This window comes from Delphinapterus leucas, chromosome 11, assembly GCF_059928025.1.
Source record: "Delphinapterus leucas isolate spDelLeu-1000000601 "Yukka" chromosome 11, BTC_Dleu_Yukka2, whole genome shotgun sequence".
NCBI lineage: Eukaryota > Metazoa > Chordata > Mammalia > Artiodactyla > Monodontidae > Delphinapterus > Delphinapterus leucas.
The window spans coordinates 23,515,639-23,535,966 of NC_143139.1; the positions used below are offsets into that span (position 1 = coordinate 23,515,639).

A 20,328-nucleotide genomic window follows, 5' to 3' on the forward strand; every position below is an offset into this window, starting at 1 on the left:
GGTCAAATACTGTTAGTGTTCAAATAAGACAAGGAATTGAAAGTGTCTTTTTGCATTTAGTGAAAAGGAGGTAATTGGTTGCAGGCATGGGCTGTAAGAATAGAGCATCTATGATGTTGAGTTGTGAAAAGGAGAGGGCTGTGGTTGGAGAAGAATGTAGTTGAGGATGGTTTTGCTTTTGTTTTTGTTTTGTTTCATTTTTAAAGATGTAGGACACGGAACATGTTTCAGTGTTAATAGGAAGGAGCCAAATAGAAGGGGAAAGTTGAGTATTTAATAAAGAGAGGGAATAGTTGAGAGAGCCAGGTCTCAGAGCACAGATGAGGAATTAGCCCTAAGTAGGTGGAGGGATTCCTTTTTTCTTGTGAGCAGAATGAAGTAGAATAGTTGGGTATAACTGCTGGTAACTAAAGTTTTGGTAGAAAAAAGTTAAGGGCCTTCCCTTAAAATGCCTTTTGTTTTCTCTGTTTAGCAGGAGGCTTGGTCATGTGCTTTGATTAGTGAAAGGAATAGACAGGTTGGAAGTTTGAGGAGAGTGGAAAATCTTTGAAATAGCTTCGCAGAATGAGGGAAAGAGGCTCAATTAGAGAAAAAGTGGGTGTGGTAGGCTGCACTGTGGACCCAGTTGAAGATGGGAAACCTGCATTTTATAATGAATCCTTTGATACTTCTCAGCAGAAGACAGGCAGTTGGATATTGTTGGTGGTTCTTTGTGGGAGCTGTTATCTCTTGCCTTGTAACCACTCCAGGTTCTGAAGCTATTGAGACATAGAACCAAGAGTCATAGGAATCAGAAAAGTGGCTCTAGTCTTAAAAGTTTAAATGTGGCATGGACTGAGGCTGAAATGAGGTCTCCTACAAGTTCTTTCCTGAATTAAACTTACCCGTAAGCTAAAAAACATGTCTCCATGCTAAGAAAATGAAGTTTTTCTCTGGTGAGCTTCTCTTATGGGAGCTGGACCAGAGGAAGATTATATTGTTTATGGGCACAAAGTTCCCAGTGAGGAACCCAAAGAACTTGTACTGTGCATGCATGCTGACCTCTCTACATTAACCTCACCTGTAGAGAACATATGGATGTCCTGTTCTCATCATTCTTCTTCTTTTTTTCTTAGAGAGAAGTAAAGAAGGTAGAGAAAGGGACTATAGTATTTCTTTAGTCTTGTTTCCTTCTATCCAGAGAAGGCCTTTGTCCTCTTTTAAAATGTGAGAAGAGGTGATGTATGTACCCCTTAAGATTCATTGAGGGTTGAGATTTTGCCAGATAGAAGGAGTGTAATTCATAGAGTGAGAATTTTGAACTGACAGCAGGATAACCATATGAAAATATTTATTATTTGGTTGGGTATATATGACTGGCCCCAATGAGGTGGTTCATTCTGGAAAATTTGGGTAGAGCATTAAGATTGAGAGTGAGATATGATCAGAAGACCACCAGCTGAGGGAAAGATTGCTGTTAAGGAGTTGGAGGAGGTAGAAGAATTAACCGGGTTGGAAAGTAGATTAAGCAATTGGACAGTCTAAGTGCTTTTTTTTCTCATCTGCTGGGACATGTACATTTCCTGAATGAAGGTTGGCAAACACAAAGACTTAATTGATAGCACAGATGAAAATTACATAAAGGAAAATGTTTAGTTATTAGAATTAGTTCTGGTTGGGGTGTTTTCCTATCTCATCATTTATGAGTAGAATATTTTTCAGGTAGTGAATATACATCTCAGTTATTTTTTTTTAACTTGTGATTATATTTTGCCATTGGCAGTATTATTTATAGTATGGTAATAATTCTGCAAATCGGCTTCATATAGGAAGTTTCAAAATTATCATTAGCCACGATAATAATTGGATAAGAGAGTGGATTGTGGCACTATAATTTCTTTTAAGATATAGACTCTCAGGCTCATGCCTTAATAAAGGTAGAGCTGTTTTAGTGCTCAAACTCCAACGTATTTTTCTTGGAGAAATAAGAGGAAAAGGGAAGTTACGGAGGAACTATTAGTAACTCATTTGCTTTTATTGAGTCATTTATTCCAAAAGCATTGATTCAAAAATATTTTTTGAGCTCCTAATATGTGCTAGGAGCTACATAGTTCAAGGTCCTAGGGAGTAAAAAGAAAGGTTAAGAAATGGTCCTTACATTACCTTGGAAGAGCTAGGGAAATGCAGGTAAACAAATAATTTCCTTGAACAGATAAGCTTGAAATTCTGATTTTATATGATTAGACTCTTCCTTTTAGTTCAATCTTAATGGCTGTTCATTTTTAACCTTAACTAAGGGTATGTGTGTGTCTGTCTGTGTTTATATGTATTTCCTTTGTTATGTTTCCTCTTACCAATTTATATTTGCTTCGGACTGTCTGAAAAAAAAAATCACCTGTCTGTTGCTTCTAGGAAACATGGCATGAAATAGTCTCAAATGGAAAAATATTGTGATTATGCAGATGTTGGTTAGCCAGTAGTTTTCCAGATGGGATAGAGATTGAATTAAATGCTGAATGGACAGTGTTAACTAGTAAGGCACTTCAGGCTGATTGAATAATCTGGATAATCTTTGGAGATTGTATTTTCTGAAGTCAGTTACCTAAATTGTCTGTTTCTCTGGTGTTTTTTGCATTTTGTTTTGAGCAACTTTGGTGTCTAAGGTACACTTTTACATTTTGTATAAATACTTATAATATGGGAACATGTTATAAAGGAGACTAACATGATACATTTTCATTTATTCACTGATGAAATGCTTATTTAAAACATTTAAGCCTTCTTTTATAGTTTGTTCTGAAAAAAAAAAACTTACCTTGAGTTTTCTTTTTCAGAGTAGTATTTTGATGGAAATAATGGGTAGTTGATTCATTGTGCCATGATGTTTTATGCTATCATTAAAAAAATTCAGTTATGCATGACCACAGTTTAAAGTTGTAAAAGGCTTGTTATGACCCACAGCCATCTCCTAATGCCCTCTATTCTTTTCCAGCCTCTCCATTTCTTGCTTTCTAGAAGCAAGATGTTCAGCATATATAGCTGATTCTTTTAGTGTTTACCAGTGAATCACAAAATAACATGTTTATTATTGCTACTTCTCGATTTTTAAATTTCATATCCATTGTCTTTCCATTATGGAAGATGAGGCTTTAACTGTCTTTTACCAGCCCCGCTGCCTCATACCACATCCTTCATCTTCTTTCTCTTACCTTCCCAATATGGTTATAATTTTGGCGCAGTTAGTTATTCATTGTTTACATTATGACCATGTCAATACTATTCACAGCTGAAAAATATAGTATATAATGTTTACTTTTCCTGTCCAACACATTATTTTCTCACTGTTTTCTTTTGGTTAATTTTCTAATCACTAATTCAAGCCTAAATTTTCCCCCAGTTGTTTAATATTACTCTTATGACGGTAAAACAGAGACAGTCTATTAATTTCATTTCCTTGAATACATCTCCCAGGAGCTTTCCGCTCTGCTCCAATTTGAGTGGTTGCTCTCTCTTCTTGTTACATAGATGTCTTGGGAACTCACTTCATTTTTTCTGGGAGAATTCCCTTTGCCTTTCACCTTAGTTGGATTTCCTTTTTCCTAATCCTATGTCTCTCTCATGTCTTATTCCCTTGGTTTACTCCATAGAGTGTTTGGGAATTTTTTTTTTTTTTTTTTTGAGACTTTGCTGGTGTGAATATGGCTTATGCCTCCCTCAACTTGATTATTTGTTGGTTTGGCTGATTATAAAGTTCTGTGCTGTAGAATTTCCCTCACAATTTTAGAAGCATTTCTTCATTGTTTTTTGCCTTCCAGTGATGCTCTTGTTAAGTCTAATGCCATTGCATATATTCTTTATCCTTTGTATAAAACCTATTTTATCTCTTTAGAAGCTTGTAGGATTTTCTCTTTTTCTCTACTGTGACTTAGTGTGGGTTTTTACTTCTATTTTCTTAGATACATGAGGAACCATTAAATCTGCAAATTGTATACTTTAGTTTTAGAAAATTTCTTTTATTATTATTTTGTTGATGATTTCTTATCTTTTGTTTTCTCTGTTCTGTCTTTCTAGAGTTCCTAATAATTAAATATTACATATTCTAGACTGGATCTTCTAATTTTCTTATATTTTTACTCTGATTTTCCATTTCTTTTTCTTTTATACTCTTCTTTTTAAAGGAGATTTTCTCAGCTCTATTACCCAACCAGAAGTTTTTCATTTCTGTAATCATTTTTATTTTCAAGACCTTGGTCTTATTTTACACCCTCCCCCCCCAAAAAAAATTAAAGCTTCTTGTTCTTATTTCATGAATGCTCTGTCTTCTGTTCTCAGCTCTCTGAAGGTATTAGTTATAGTTTTTATTTTTTAGAAAAATTTCTCTCCTATGTAGTCTTTGTTTATTCCATTTTTTTGGTCTCTATTTTTCATATTAGATACTTTCTTCATATCTTTGATTGTCCTTGGCAGTCTGCTCATATGTTAAGAGTTAGATACTAATAATAAAGTAGCATACACTTACATAATGATTAAAGTGTATCAGACATTGTTCTAAGTGCTTCATCTATTTTAACTTATTTAATCCTCATAATGACTTTAGGAATTGGTTACCACATTGTTATTATTCCTATCTGACAGATGAGGAAACTGAGTCATAAAATGTTAAATAACTTGCACAATGTAACACAGTAGGTAAGTGGCAGAGCTAGGATTTGAATCCAGGCAGCCTGACTCCATAGTCCCTTCTTTTAACCATTATACTTACTTTGTTTCTTATTGAAATAAGGAGCAAATGGGAAATTCTGTGTGTGTGGGTAGGGTTTGTCAAAGTAGTGTTACCTGAGTGAACTGTTTCTTTGTGGAACTTCTGATGAGGTTTTTTTTCATGGGTTGATTAGATTCACCAGAGAAGAATCTTCTGATTTGCTGTTCAGAGGTTGAAGCCTGGCAAGTGGCAGTTTGGTTGCCGAGTGGTGAAAGAAGACTGAGGAATGCGTCTGAAAATTTAATACAACTTTGACTTAGTCACCTGTCTCTGGTCTTCCAATCCAGAGATTCTTGGTTTTACCCTGTCCAAGGAATAAACCTTCAGTTTTCTTCTGTGATGAGGCATTGTAAGTTGCCCAGTTGTGCAGATTCTGGGAGGGGATGGTGGAATATATCTGACTGTGACTCTTATTTTGAGTCTCATCTTGACCCAACTTTCTGCGTTGACCATTCTTGAGCCTTTTGTGGTTTCTGTGATGTAAACGTGATTGATTCTCATTTTCCCCACTGGTAGTGTAAGGTTCATCTTCCTTGTATTTGCTTTCAGTTTTTTTTTTTTTTGCAGTTTTTTCATTTTACCTACTCTTTGACCCTGTGTTTATGTGAAAGCAAACAGTCAAATCTTTGCTTGCTATCTTTTAGGAAAAGATTTTGGGAAAAGACTTGAATAAGATGGGTGTTCTTAATGTGCCATTTAAAATTCTCTAAGTCTCTTGAAATAAATCTCAGATGTCTCCTTTTACCTGAAGCATTTCATGGTGCTCCAACTAGACATTTCACCTTCTGAAAATCTTTTTCTCCCCCCTTGGATTTTTTTTCTTCTTTCGTTAAGACCCTTTTATATTTCATGTTATATTTGCATGCTTTTCTTGCACACTGCCCTCCCTTCCACACCAGGCCGTAACTCTTTGAGGACCTTGAGCGATCTCTTCTATAGAGTTGCATAATAAAAATGTTACATTAAGTGTTGTGTATGTTTTTCTTGTGAAATATCAGCAATATATTGAATACTGAGGATAGTTAAGGAGGGAATTAATATAATAGTGCAACAGAAGAGATTAAATTCAGATGTAAAGAAGCCTGAGAATTGTTAAACCTAGATATTATGAAATCTTTCAACATAACAAAGTATACATCTTGCCCCCTGCCATGACACAAAAGAATGAACTGCATGAACTGTCAATTTTTTGACCAGGCTCATGATTCTATAACTTAGATGACAGATATATTTGGCATTGCTATGTTATATTTGCAGTTTAATGGGATAATGTTAAATGCTAGAAATCTTCTAAAAGGTTTACAAATGCACGGTAGGCAAAACAGTGTTCTCAATGTATTGGACTAGCTAAATCCATAAAGAAGCCCACATTTGTAATATTTCCTTTTAAAAACTAAGTTTTAGTTTTTGTGTTTTGTAAAATTGATTTTTACAAATCAGTGTTGTTAATTTTGCCTCCTCCTGCTCTTTAAAATGTTCAGAAGGAAACAGAAACTGTTTCAGAATTTGAAACTAAATTATTCAGAGAAAGGTTATTGCTTTAAAATAATAATGTTTATTTCTCTAGTACTGTATTTTAAGAAACTCAGGACACATTTGTCTTTTAAAATATATTAATATTTCTTTGAAAATAAAGTACAGGAAGACTAATCTGCATTTAATGTGTAATAGTTGCTGGGGTATGGAAAGCCTCCGTGGTCACTACTATGTTCTTTTGTAGAGCTAAATCAGTACTTAGGAAACTGATGGTATTTGGTTCATTACCACAGGCAAACAAGCTGAAATGATTGTTAGGCATGGGTATTTGTTTTTGTTTTCAAATTTTCTGGCACCTTACAAATAACTTATTGGGATATGACTTACGAAAACACATAGAAGCATTACTCTAAAAATTCCAATATTTTGAAACCATGTTATTTGGGTACAGTGTTTGTAGATGCTAAAAATATCTTTTAATTGTCTCCTGAGATTCGTGGGACACATGTGGAAAACACAAACTTGGTGTTTATAGTTTGACTCGGTTAATTCTCAGTATCCATATCACTCTTCTTTCATAATGCCTTCATGAAAAATGTAATCACATACAGATTTCTATTCGCTTGCAACACAGAATTAATGTGAATTCCATTTCATACTAACCACCATCAAAAGTTTCTGAAAGTCTGGTTTATATTTTTTAAGTGTATGTGGATGAGTTGCTTAGCTTTGATTTTTGGAGAAGTACATCTTTTAAAAATTTTTCAACAGATTGTTAAATTGTGGGTAATGGTGACAATACTGGTGTCATATTCTGATTAATTTAATGTAGTCCCTTTTTATAATGTGTTTCTGTCTACATATTCCTTATAGTGTCATTACCTACTGAGTTTCTGTGAAAATAAATTTTCTTTGCCTATTAAAACAAAGCAATCCTTGAGATTGTTTTTTACTGTTTATTTTTCTTTGACTATCTTTGAGTTTTATTTTTGAAGGCATTAGTATTAATTTTAGTGACAAGGCAAAGCATGGCTGTAGATAACTACTGCTTTATAACTCAAAGCAAAATGCCTTAGAAAATACCTTTAGAATTAAAGCTTAGCATATGATTTAATTTGCTTAGCTTTTTTTTTTTTTTTTAGAAGTTGGAGAAGATTGTTTTTCTGTAATCAAGTCCATTTAGTATTACTGGGTCAAGAAAACTATAATTAATATTTGAATATATTCACTTTTGAAAGAAAAGGAAACCAGTTACTGAACAGAGTATCACTTCACAATTTATTGTGAATTTATTTTTTGTTTTACTATATATCACCTATTACTCATTTTACCTTTCCAGGTTTTTTAGTTCTTTCACTGTTTGTTAGATAAAAGCGTCTCCTTCTTATTCTTTCTTTCTTTCTTTTTTCTTTTTTTTTTCCAAAGCCCATGCACTCATGGTTTTATCCTTTTATTTTTATGATGTGCATTAGGACAAAATAAAGCATGTATTATCCCACTGCTTGTCTCTCTTACATACTTTAAGGGTAAAGAAGAGAGGTATTCTGGATATTCACTTGTGTTTTTCTCTTTCCTAGTCTCCATGAATACATGACTTGATTTATCTTGATCAGCCTAGTAACTTGCTCCACATTTTTCCAAAAGTGCAAAGCAGTTTCAGCTAAAAATACACATATCAAAATGCTCCAGAAGTTGTGGCCACAGCTCAAAAATGCTGATCAATTTTGAAAATCTAAATCAACCTCGGCCATGAAACCGAGGGAAGAACCTTTGTGGTGTGGGACAGATTTCCAAAAATTCACCACAGTCCTGTTCTTAACTGGAGTTTGTGCTGATGTTGCCAGACAACTGAGGAATAGATGCAAAAAGCAGGAAGCATTATTGAATTGAGCCCTAGTGCCAATTTGGGAAAAGCAAATTAAAATGTAAAAGAATATTTTTCCACTCCTGGCGTCTTAACATAAAATGGCAAAATACATGGTTGCTGAAAAAGTCACAGAAATTGTTAATTTTGCCAGAATGGCTAATTTTGCCAAAAAACCTCAGTCTTTTTGTGTTAAAAATACATATGCATATAGTTAAAATATATATTTTAACCCAAATGAAATAGTTTTAATTTATAAATAAAAAAACAAATCGAAATGTGTATATACCTTTAAGTGAGAGAAGTGTTTTGACATAAATGACTCTGTGTGTGGGCTTGTTTCAGTGTCTTCTGTTTTTCAGGTGCAATTAAAGAATGGATGATGATGATTTTGGTGGTTTTGAGGTATGTGCTGTTATTTACCTTATTTTGCTTACGTAATTGTTTTAACTTTGTGGGATTATAATAGAGTATACTAAATGTATTATGTATCATTGGTGTTCATGATCCTTTCTTGATCATTTTGAATATAACTCTGGAATAAAAAAATGAAATCAAGAAAAATTAAAATATATTCCCTCTGAAAGTTAAAACTGATTTATTGTTACTGAACACTTGGTCATGACCATAGGAATGGTTTAAATTGAGGTAGTTAAGTACTCCTAGTGGAAGCAGCAAAGAAGAGGTTTGAGAAATTGTCTGCAGATGATTTTGCTGGGATACATGTCTTTTAGGAAATACTTGTGAGAGGAGGGATGAATATTGAAGATCTGTCACACATTTTCATGCTTACACCTGTAATGAGTTGATTTAGTATATTAAGTACACGGCCTTTTGGTGGCTTATAGAGCTAATTGTTTGCACTGTTGGATTATTCTCTTAGGTTTTAGTTGGATGCTTTGTAAGGAAATTGTTAGCTGAAGAAGCACTGTCTTTTCCTTAATCCTTTTCAGTGTGTGTTCGTTTTATTGAAATATTTTGTAACCCAGTTATTTTTATGGAGCCAGTATAGTCTTGCAGGAAAATCTCTGGATTAGGAGTCAGGATGCCTGAGCTCAAGTCCTGGAACTACCATCAAGTGAGCTCTGTGATTTTTGCTTTTTTCTTTTTCTTTAAGAAAGACCTTTACCTAGTTTGGAACTTGGTGAAAAGGAGATTGTTAGAGATAGGGACTGTAATTAATGACGTTAATAGGAGAAATGAGATATTAAGTATATATCCAGTGCTCTGAATGTCATGAAAGAATAGTGTGAGTTTAGGTTAGGATCATTTTCTCTTCTGTTGATCTTTAATAGCTGTTAGTATGGAGATATTTAGAATATGAACTTACCTGTTTTCTTCATTTCATCTAACACTGTTTTTTGTTTAGCACATTTGTATATTTCCTGTATTTGCTTTAGTATTTTGGGATTTGTTGGGTGACTGAATCTTATTTATGTTACTGAATCTTATTATGCTACTTGATTTATTATATCAGAGAAAAAAGAGTAAATAGTGTTCCTTAGAGTAACAGTTATACTTCAACGTGTATTCAACGGATCTGTTCCTTTTAGTATTATATAGGTACAAAGTTAACCAGCCATTCCAATTTAATTACGGTTGTTAGGGTTCTTTCTTTCTGTATACTGTTATAGAAATATGGAAGGTCTCTATCCTTGGGTATATAAACGATGTTTATTTGTCATAGTTTGTGGAGAGTAGCTACTGTATTCTACGTCACTTAGCTCCTGTGGCAGATTGCCTCAATTGACTTCTCCTTGGCTGTCAACTCAATGCAGAATCCAAGTTGAAATTCTGGCTCTTTTTTTCAATGATAATTTTGCTGTGACCTGAACACTTAAGAGAGAGAAAACTCTGCACTGTTACCCACAAACTCAACATTCAGTAATTGACTGCCTCATAGTTTTAAAACTGTTTAATAGGAGGCTTTAATTTAAATGTCAGCTTTAGGAATTCTCTAAATGTTGAATGCTAGTAAGTTCAGCTGGTAGATTATTCAAGGATATGGATGAATCCTGTTTCTTTAGGTTGATCTCTTTTTGGTCTTGTGATAATTAATGAAAAAGATTTAGTCTCTAGACTTTTGAAGAAAAATGGTGTACTTTTCTTATTTACATAGGTAAACGCTGTGGTAGTTAGTTTAGAATACTTAGATATAAAGTTCACAAATGAAAATGTGATTAAGGATATATGAAATTAAATTTCATTGGCAGGAGGTATATTTGAGAAAGGAAGGAAGAGTTTTACTCAAAGATATAGAGCACAAACACTGGGGGTAGTCTCTAGTAGTGGGGGGTGGTAGCAATGAAGACTGAAAAGCAATTGAGTATTCAGAGGAAATTTGAAAATGTGTGGGGTATTACAGAGAATTACATTTGCAGAATTGGGAGGCTTGATTGCTTAAATAGCATTTATACTTTTCAGATTTTCTAAAATAATTTTGCATTTGTTTTATAGGCTGCAGAGATTTTTGATGGTGGAAATGGTGAAACCCAAACTACATCTCCTGCCATTCCTTGGGCTGCTTTTCCTACAGGTACTACTATATAGTAACTAGGAATATTTTTTTCTTATTCAGCATTTTTGCCTTTCTTTTGAAAGCCCCTTTCCTACCTTTTCACTTTGCCTTCTTTGATCTGAAAAATGGAATGCCCCAAATTTAACATAGTTTTTTCCATAACAAATTATGGATTGAGTAACAAATTCTGCAGTGGTGGCTTGAGGCATGATTCCAAAAAAGATATCATGAACATTAAATAAAATTAAAGTACAATTGACATTTCCAAATTTGTCTTTGTTTTAGTAAGGTGAGGTGCCAACTAATTTTTTTAGAGTGTCCATTTCATTAATTAAAGACTCCTTCTTCTTAATATTCTAAACATCTTATAAAAATGATTTGTCATCCCCAACAGTATTTAAATTTAGACGTTTTTCTACAGGAAAATCATTCAAAAGTATTAAGAATTAAGCCATCCAGGAAATTAAATACCAAAATAAATTCCATTATTGTGAGGTATTTTATGGAAGACCTAATGTTCAGTATTAATATAATTCTGTCTAAATAATACTTTGCATTTTCTTTTTGTTCTGCTCAATCATTGTGAAGTCAGGAGTTGAAGATGAGAATACCATTCTTCAACAGCCCTGCCTCATCTTAGATTATTAGAGTTATTCATTCTACAAATATTTTTCCAACACTTATTATGCATGAGACACTGTGGGGACATGTCCTTTACTTCAAGGGCAGGCACATACATATTTGTAATATGAAGCAGATTTGTGATTTGGGAAGAATGATGATTTCGTCATCCATTCGTTTAGCAAATGTTACTTCATGCCTGGTGTGAGTCAAGTACTGTCCTTGAAGCTGCGTATATATCATTGATCTGGGCTTTGAAGGATGCATATAATTTCAATAGGCAGAGATTGGAATGGGGAAAGATTCTGAAGGGAGAAAAATGCTTGGAATAAAGGTGTAGATGTGGGAAAGAGGATGGCACCATTAGGATGCTCATTCTTGTTTGAAGGCTTTGTATGTGTTGTTTCCTTTGCCAAGAATTGCTCACCTTGCTTCCCACTGCCACTCTCTTCCACTCCCTTATCATATAAACTCGTGTTTGTTTTATGTGTCGTTTCTTACTTTAATGTTTCTTTTTCTGGGAAGCCTTCCCAGAGAACCTTCTCATATCTATGTGCACCTATTTTCTGGCTTTCATGTTACACTGTAAGTTTTGTAAGGTACCATGTCTGTTTTTCCTATTGTTATGACTTAAATGCTGAACATAGTGCCTGGCTTATAGTTGGCCCTCAGTAAATTTTGTAGAAAGAATAAAAACGAATGAATAAATGAGTGAGTGAATAAGTATCTGAATAAATGACTAGACTAGGGTGACAATGGGAGTGGATAGGAAGACTTGAGATACTGATATTTATATGATGGTTTAGGATTTTCAGTGTGCTATTATGTTTTGTTTATTGTAGGTAGGGCAACGACATTATTCCTGTCATACAGATGATGAAATGACAGTTTATAAAAAGTTTTGGAGTTTGATACAGATCACTATGTTTAGGAGTGAAATTTATACTTTCATGTTCTATCATGAAATAAAAATGAAATACTTTCATGTTTATTTTCAGTAACTCTGTTTTTTGAAAAAAGCATCAACAGGACTATCTGACTGACTGGCTGTGAGGGTGAAGGAGGAATCAAAATTGATTTTTAAGGTTACGAGCCTCGGTTCTGGAAGGATGGTATTACCATGAACAGAAACAGAGAATTTAAAGGAGTTGATTTGGTGCAGTATGAGGCCTTAATGAATTTGTCCTAGACATGACTATTTAAAGTACCTAGAGTTCAGAGAAAGGTGGGCTGGAGTTCTCCATTTGGGAGTTTTTCCATTGATATGACAGTTGAAGTTGTAGGAGATCACTGGGGGAAACAACATGTAGAGAGAATAGCCTTAAGTAGAGGAATTTGGATGTCCATAGTTAGAGAACAGGAGGAAGAAAAAGAGACCAGAGACTTGAGAGATAAGGAGAGTAGGGGCTAGTGCAACACAGACATAAGGAGTAGAACATTTCAAAGAAGGCATGGTCGCTGATGTCAAAGGCTGTAGGGAGGTCAGTGAGATTTGAGACTGAGAAAAACCCACAGACAGTCCTAAATGTCATTGAAGGAAATGGTTTCAGCAGAGTAGAAGTTGAAGCCAGATTGGACTTCTTTACTTTGCATGAAAGCAGGAGGAGTGTTTGTTTTCCTATAGTTATTGTGGCAATGTATTAAAGTATTGTATATTGTGAGCAACTTATTATTATATGTCACATCTCTATATATCTGTATATTTGTACGTCAAGTCCTCAAAGCCTAAGGAACTAGAATTAAAGAATAACCCCTCTAGTGTACACACACACACACACACACACACACACACATTGTCTCTCCCTCACTGAAAAAATCAGACCTGAAGAAAGTACTCTTTTTGGATTTCCTCAGTGACTTGCAGAAGTGAAGGAAAACAAATCTGGCCAAGAGCTGAAGTTAGTGGCATGTTAGGTGATTGCTCAACAAAAGCAATCTTTCTCCTTTGTTGAATATAGTTTGTCTTCCTCTGGCTGCTGGATTCTGCCTCTGATTCAGGTATTTTGAAATTGTTTAGATAAGAGTGATGTGCACAAGCTGATTAGCGTAACAATTTAATCATTTCCGCACTAAATCCAGAAAAGATAGGAACTCTTTAAGAGATCTAAAGCAGATTCTTTCCAGTTTAAGAAGACTAGTATTCTCCTTTTGTCTGTTTTGCTACCTATACTCTAGCTGTCTGTAATCTATATGAAAAATATTTTTAAGAGATGACTATTAGCCAAATTTTACCACAGCATAAAATCCAAGAAGATTATTCAGAAACATTTGGTTTAAATTTTTAAAGTGCTTTGGGGAGAATAGAAATGTTCATTCTTGGGGTTAAGATAAATGATCGTGTTAAGTACGGAGTGTAGTGGCTTAGTGTGCCTAGTGACTATCCTGCTTTAGGGCTGGTGGTTAGTTGGAGGATGATTTCATAATAGCAACTGGGATAATTTGTCTCTCAGAATGTCTGTTTTTAGCCTTCAATACTGTTAATGAATTGAGGTACCTTGGGACGTGCATTTTTCTGTAATATTAGCATCATTTATGTAGTGGGAACTTTTAAAATACCAGATTATATGCAATGCTGATAATGAAATTAAAAAATTGCCAGTCAGAATAAGTGAAATACTCAGGTTGGTTCTTTACACAAATTATTATCTCTAGGCCCCTCCCTCATCAGAGGTGTGGCATCTAACTTATGATATGTGTCTCTACACTTCCTTTATCAAAGGAGTTGGAGAATGTAAGTGATGAATGAATACGAAATTATGAATCTCCTTTTTTCCTCTTGCCTTTACTCTCAATAAAAGTGTGATGATTATTATTTCATTTCAGTGAAAGCTACTCAATGAGAAGAATTGCCTCAGTCATTTTCCTCCCTATTTCATAGCCTTACCCTCTAGCTTGTCTCCATGGCTATCGTTTGAACCCTGTGAGCCAAACTGTGATCTACATTGTTTCTAGATGATGTCTGTTCCTATCTGTTTGCCATTGCTTCTGGTTGTCACACCTTCCCTCAACTCCTGTCTGCTTAATTGAGTCTTATTTTTTCCTTTAAGAAAAAACATAGTGTTTTCACTGTTTGTTCCATATCTCATAATTGCTCCTCCTTCTGAGCTACTGTATCATTTTTTTCTGCACCATTTGCTTGGCACTTAGCTTATGCCAATTTGTATTTGTTAAATTGTGGTAAAATACGTATAACATAAAATTTACCATATTAATTAGTTTTTTATTAATTTTTTTATTGGAGTATAGTTTATTTACAATGTTATATTAGTTTCTGCTGTACAGCAAAGTGAGTCAGTTACACATATCCACATATCCACTCCTTTTTAGATTCTTTTCCCATATAGGTCATTACACAGTATTGAATAGAGTTCTCTGTGCTATACTGTAGGTGCTTATTAGTTATCTATTTTATATATGATAGAGTATTTTATATATAGTATATAAATATATGTATTATATGTATAGTATTTTATATATAGTCAATCCCAATCTCCCATATATCCCACCCCCCCACCATATTAATCAGTTTTAAGTGTACAATTCAGTATTTTTAATTATATTCACATTGTTGTGCAACTAATCTCTAGAACTTTTTCATTTGTAAAACTGAAACTCTGTAGCCATTAAACAATAACTATCCAATTCCCCCTCCCCTCAGTCCCTGGCAACTATCATTCTACTTTCTACCTCTGTGAATTTGACTACTCTGGATAGCTCATATAAATAGAATCATCCAGTATTTTTCTTTTTGTGATTGGTTTATTTTACTTAGCATGATATTCTCAAGGTTCATCCATGTTGTAGCATGTGTCAGAATTTCCTGCCTTTCCTAGCCTGAATAATATTGTATGTACAGACCACATTTTCTTTATCTGTTCATTCGTCCGTGGACACTTGGGTTGCTTCCTTTGGCCATTGTAAACAATGCTGCTATGAACATTGGTGTACTAATTTGTATTTTTAAAGATATGATTTTATCAGTATGACTTCCATCTCTGAATGTCTACTTTAGTCTAAGCCTTGGAGGGCAGAGACCATGTTTTAAACATTTTTTAATCAAAAGTACCTAAGTATAGCATTGTGCCTTGCTAATCAGTAATTGTTTCTTGATAATTAATAGAGCAGATTTACTTTCAAGTAACTCTTTTTGCTTATTTTAATTCTTTGAGGGTATTTAAATAGTTTTTTAATCACAAGTTAGAGGAAGGCAAACTTAAGCTTTCTTTAAAAATTATAGTAATCTTGGAAATCTTAGATAATTATTCAAAGACGGCTAAGAAGCTACTTCCTCTTGGGCTCAGTTAACTTTCCTGGTCATTCCCAATTCAGACAAATAACCTGGGGATAATGGTTAGTAAGAGTAGTCACAGATTCTCAGAAAGAGAGAACAGCTATTTTGCTATTTTTTTCTAATTTTTTCCCTGGTCCTACAGTGTGTAGGCAGATAACAGTAGAGGACAGCAGAAGTTAGACTAAGTTTTAGTTCAAAATATTAGGAGTCTAGAAGCAGCACTAATACTATCCAGTTCTTTTACCTCCTTTTAAAAATATTATTCTTCTAAACATTTTTCCCAAAGAAAAATCATTCCAGATTTTTCATAGCATGAGATATAAGGAAGCTTTTGAATTTGCTTCTTATAGAGCTATATTTTTTAGGAAAAAATTTCTTTTTGGCTAAGAAATCTCTTGTTTTTTCAAAATCATTCTCAAACAATTAACTATCTTTTGTAAATTTTTATAAGACTGGTAATACTCTGCCTTTTAGGAAAGTAGCTTTTCGAAATGAATGTCTATCTTCTGATATACACATGTTTATATACATACAAATGCAAATGTATATATATATATATCAGAATGTAGACATAAATAGATAGATATTCTCATTTCTTCCTTTTTCTCCACTTTTACCTTCCAGTGCAAGTTATCTTTCCTACCATACCCTTTTGAAGTAAGGACTCTATCTTTACTTGACCGTACAAGTTCTAAGAACATTAGACTGTTAGTCTTAGTTTGGCTTTAGTGCATTTTTGATTATGTTTTCTGATTGCAGCAGACTCAAAGTTTCAGAATCCATGATATTTATTTAAATTAATTATTTGCTTGTTTGTTCATTCACTAATTCACTCATTTATCACATGTTTGAAAATATACTGTGTATCAGACACTAAGTGCCATGTGCTGTGGACCAACTTATGCTACTTTTGTGATACTGTATGAAATGTGTCATCTCAAATGACAAGGTGTCTCATGAAATGTAATGTTAATACTAGCAAGTGCTTTTATCAATAACTTTAGTTTCAAATCTGTGATAGAGGTTGCATGAAAAGTATATTAGGTCAGAAAGTGTTGTCATGTTGCCATTGTGTACAGTGTGGGTGGTGCTGTTTTAGAGGCAAATGACTGTTCACTGTTTACTTTAAACTGTATAAATATAAATTGCCTAGAAGGCGAGGTGGGAGGCAAAACCTTGAATATTGTCCTTTCCAATATGTTTCTAAGTTCCTTGCAGCACTACACAGACCACATTAGACTGCATTGACCATCAAAGGGAAAAACAAGTGGTCCAGATAGATACTTTAATCCAAATTAGCTCCTTCAAAACAGCTTATATAGAGGGCAAACTAAACTGTCTTTTCACAAGCCGACCCTTTAGAAGGAATAATGGGAACTGGACCAGCAGATGTTGAACCAAATAACTTAGATGTGGTTCACTTTGCATCTGGAGCTATTTGCATACAAAGCCAACAGGAAAGTTCAAACATTTTTCTCAAGACATTGGCAGAGAGAAACCTGGAAGACAGATGCCTTTTTGATTTCATGGTTCAGTTTTTCCATTCTCCATTCTCCTGGCCAGGAAAACCTAGGACAACAAACCGGCCATTTTGTTAATATCCCATTACTCTCCTTGCTAACCCTGTTTTTCCAGTAGAATCTGTTACACATCTATAAGAGCTCAGAACCTGAGTCCACACATTTTTGTTTGAGAAAAAATTGTGATTTTTTTTTTTTTCAGATTAATCTGTGGTTTGCACATAGGGGTAGTAAACCTTAACTGAATTCATTGGTCTGATCTATATTTGAGGTAAAATTTGAAGGTGACTTACTCCATATTCACATACTGTATTATAATAGGCAGTATAGGTAATGTTGGAAAACTTTTGTCGCTTCTACTTTGTATCCACATTGGACATTTTTTGCCAGGACATAAACTGGATTTCCATTGTAGTCTAATAATTTTGTAATATTGTCACACTGGGTATTTGAATGGAAGATTGCCAGATAGCTGCTTTTTGCTACTTCTTGTATTTTTTTCTTACCTCCCAGGTTTTTAACTCACCTTTATTTTTTCTGGAGCCAGTTTTTATAAATGATGACTAAGATGGTAACTTCTATAAAGCTGTGAGTTATGGCTGTACATGTAAGTATCAGTCCTTATGTGGGTTTTCAGTAATTTATGACAATTTCTGTCTTCATTAATGCATATAATAGGAAATATATTAGTGATATTTATTATGACTTTGAAGATTAGGTTTGTAATGTGGTTTACAGTCAAATATCTCTGGCTATGGAATGAGGAGTTCTGCTTTTTGCCTTCAACTAACTGTGTAACTTCTCTGAAATTCAATTATTTAATCTGTAAATTGAAGGGCTAGACGATATCTAAGCGTTTTTCCAGATTTTGAGTTCCAAGTTTATTTGTAAAATTTTTTCTGATTACAATGTCTGTAATATGAGTAGCTTCCACTAGGTGAATCATGGTACCTCATTTTAACTGCATGGTCAAACTGACACAGTACTAATCTAATAAATTACATTTAGTCTAAAAACATAGCTGTAAACATAGAACACAAATGTTACTGTGAAGAACTGTAGTACTAAAGAGAAACTTGGTCCTTTTCTATGTATTTTAATTATTATCAGTTACTGTTTAAACTCATTTTTTTCTGGTGTTTTATGGTACAGTCTTTATCTCTTTTATCTGATTCTGAACTTGCTTATTAAAAAGACAATGGTTTGATTTTTAGAATATTATAGAATACAGGTACAAAATTTTAAAATAGAGCTTTGTAGAGATTTTTGCACATTATTAAAAATGATGAAGTCTTGGCCGTGAATCTTTTTTCTATAAGATGAAGGTAGTGCTCTGATTCTTGATGATCACAGTGCTGAGTTAGCCAACACCACCACCACCACCAAAAACTTAGGCTCTGTCTTGCTCAGTAACAGTGTAAGTCATTGTCAAATGTTCTTATAACAATATATAAATTTCTATATAGCTGCCCTTCTGAATTATGCTTCTTTGGCCTCAGAAAATATACTTTTTATTGTTTCTGACAGCCAGGCAGACATACTCACATGTAGTACAAAAGGCATGAAAGAAAAGGGAAATAATATTAAAGGTATACAGTGAACATTTCTCTTTTATCCTAGTCCCCTAGTCCACTAGTCCTACTCCCCTGATAAAACTTGTTTTCATTTTCTTTTGTAACCCTCCAGATTTCTTCCAGGCATATAAAAGTGTAAATGTATCCTCCTCTTCTTTTTACACAAATCATAGTATACTGTATATACATGCTAACACCTCTTGCTTTTTTCCCACCCTAGTAGATGTTGCTACAGGAGTACTTCTAGATCTTCCAGATTCATTTTACTGGTTGCATAGCACTCTTTTGCATGGATGTACCATTATTCATGTAACTAGTTATTTTACTCCCTGTTTTTTGCTGTTACAAGTAACCCTACAGGGAATATTTTTGTATGTATTTTCCGTGAAGCTATTTTAATTTAGATGATAATAGTATATTGTTCCTGTGACTTAATGGAAAGATCAGTTAAAATTAACAAATAGTTCATTTATTAATTTTACTAAAATGAGCACAGGACAAACATGTTCTCTAACTCTAAATAATGTCATATTTTATATTTATATGGTCACACATAAGACAATGTTGGTCACATTGAAGGTGATGCTAATTTTATGAGTATGTTGAAAATAAAATCTTTAGCTGACTATGAGCAAATCAGCATGGTAGGTTGAAATACTCTTTAGTTGTCATATTGTATTTTTTTAATGTGTCAAATAATGTTTATTGGAACATTGTTTATAATAGCCTAAACTAGAAACAACCCAAATGTCAATCAAAAGTAGAAAGTTTAATATTTTGGGGTATATTTATATAATAGAATACCATACACCTGGAAAATTAACAAACTACCACTGCACATAAAAACACGAAGGAATCTCATGAACGTATATACTGTTCTCACAATATCTTTAAAGGATCAGTAAGAGGTCTCAGTTGACAAACTGTTCTGTAATTCAGGTCCTAGTGCTAAAATCTGATGTCTAGAGTGTCAGCATCCCTTTGGAGTCATGGAATTCTTGTTCTTCACGAGGATGAGGGCTCCGTGTTTTGGTCAGCGAGCTAGGCTTAAGACCAGTTCATAGTGAGCCCCATGCCTGAATCTGCCAAAGGGCAGAAGTCATCATCACCCTGTTTGTTCACTCAGGATGGCATGGGGTAAAGAGTGGGAAGTAGACTTTAGATCAGGGAACTGTGGATGAATGGTGCAGTATGTGACTAGGAAAAATTTCTGACTTAAATTCTCTGAATGGAGGTCAGAGGCAAAGGCCAGACCTGAAGCTAACAGAGCTGCCTATGTCCCTCTCCTCCTTTACAGCTTTACCTCTGAGATTCTTGTTTTAGACTCCTAGGCCTAGCTCTAGCTGGAAACAGTAAAATCTTCTACTGTGGGAATTCTCAAATGGCCAAACTGAGGATTCAGGGGCCCATGGGAACGTGACACTGACATGACAATAGGACCAGCATAACCAGAGGTTCTGCCAGATGTGCCCTGCTGTACACTTGGCTCGATGTCTCTGGACTGTTGTCTCTCATGAACACTATTGCTAATATGCGTACTTTGTGCTCACTCAGGTTGAGTTTTCGAGCACTTCTTCCTTCATTTTGAAGTTTGGGTGTTTGATGTTCTGGAATAGAGTCTCCAACTCTCTGTGCTATTCTGTTCTGTAGACATTGAGTTTCTGGTCCTTCCTCCTTAGGGAGTACCATGATTTCCTGAGATTTTTGAAACTTCTGTTCCTTC

The 20,328-nt window shown here is 34.3% G+C and overlaps 1 protein-coding gene across 17 annotated transcripts in view; it reads left to right on the forward strand.

The window, feature by feature from the left end:
- Positions 1-20,328, forward strand: part of CCDC91 (coiled-coil domain containing 91) — a 411,994-nt gene that overhangs the window by 84,405 nt on the left and 307,261 nt on the right. For 8 of the 17 annotated variants that reach the window (XR_016394889.1, XM_089920440.1, XM_089920442.1 and 5 more), the window contains exons 1-2: positions 10,537-10,617; positions 11,188-11,424. Coding sequence is in view for 15 of the 17 variants with exons in the window: in XM_089920440.1 (XP_089776566.1) it covers positions 11,285-11,424 (140 nt within the window). In the remaining 2 variants the exon portion in view is untranslated. Of the gene's footprint in view, positions 1-4,874; positions 5,091-8,443; positions 8,487-10,536; positions 10,618-11,187; positions 11,425-17,544; positions 17,639-20,328 lie in introns of those variants that run through there. The other 9 variants (XM_089920446.1, XM_022577856.3, XM_089920449.1 and 6 more) reach the window with 4 other exon arrangements.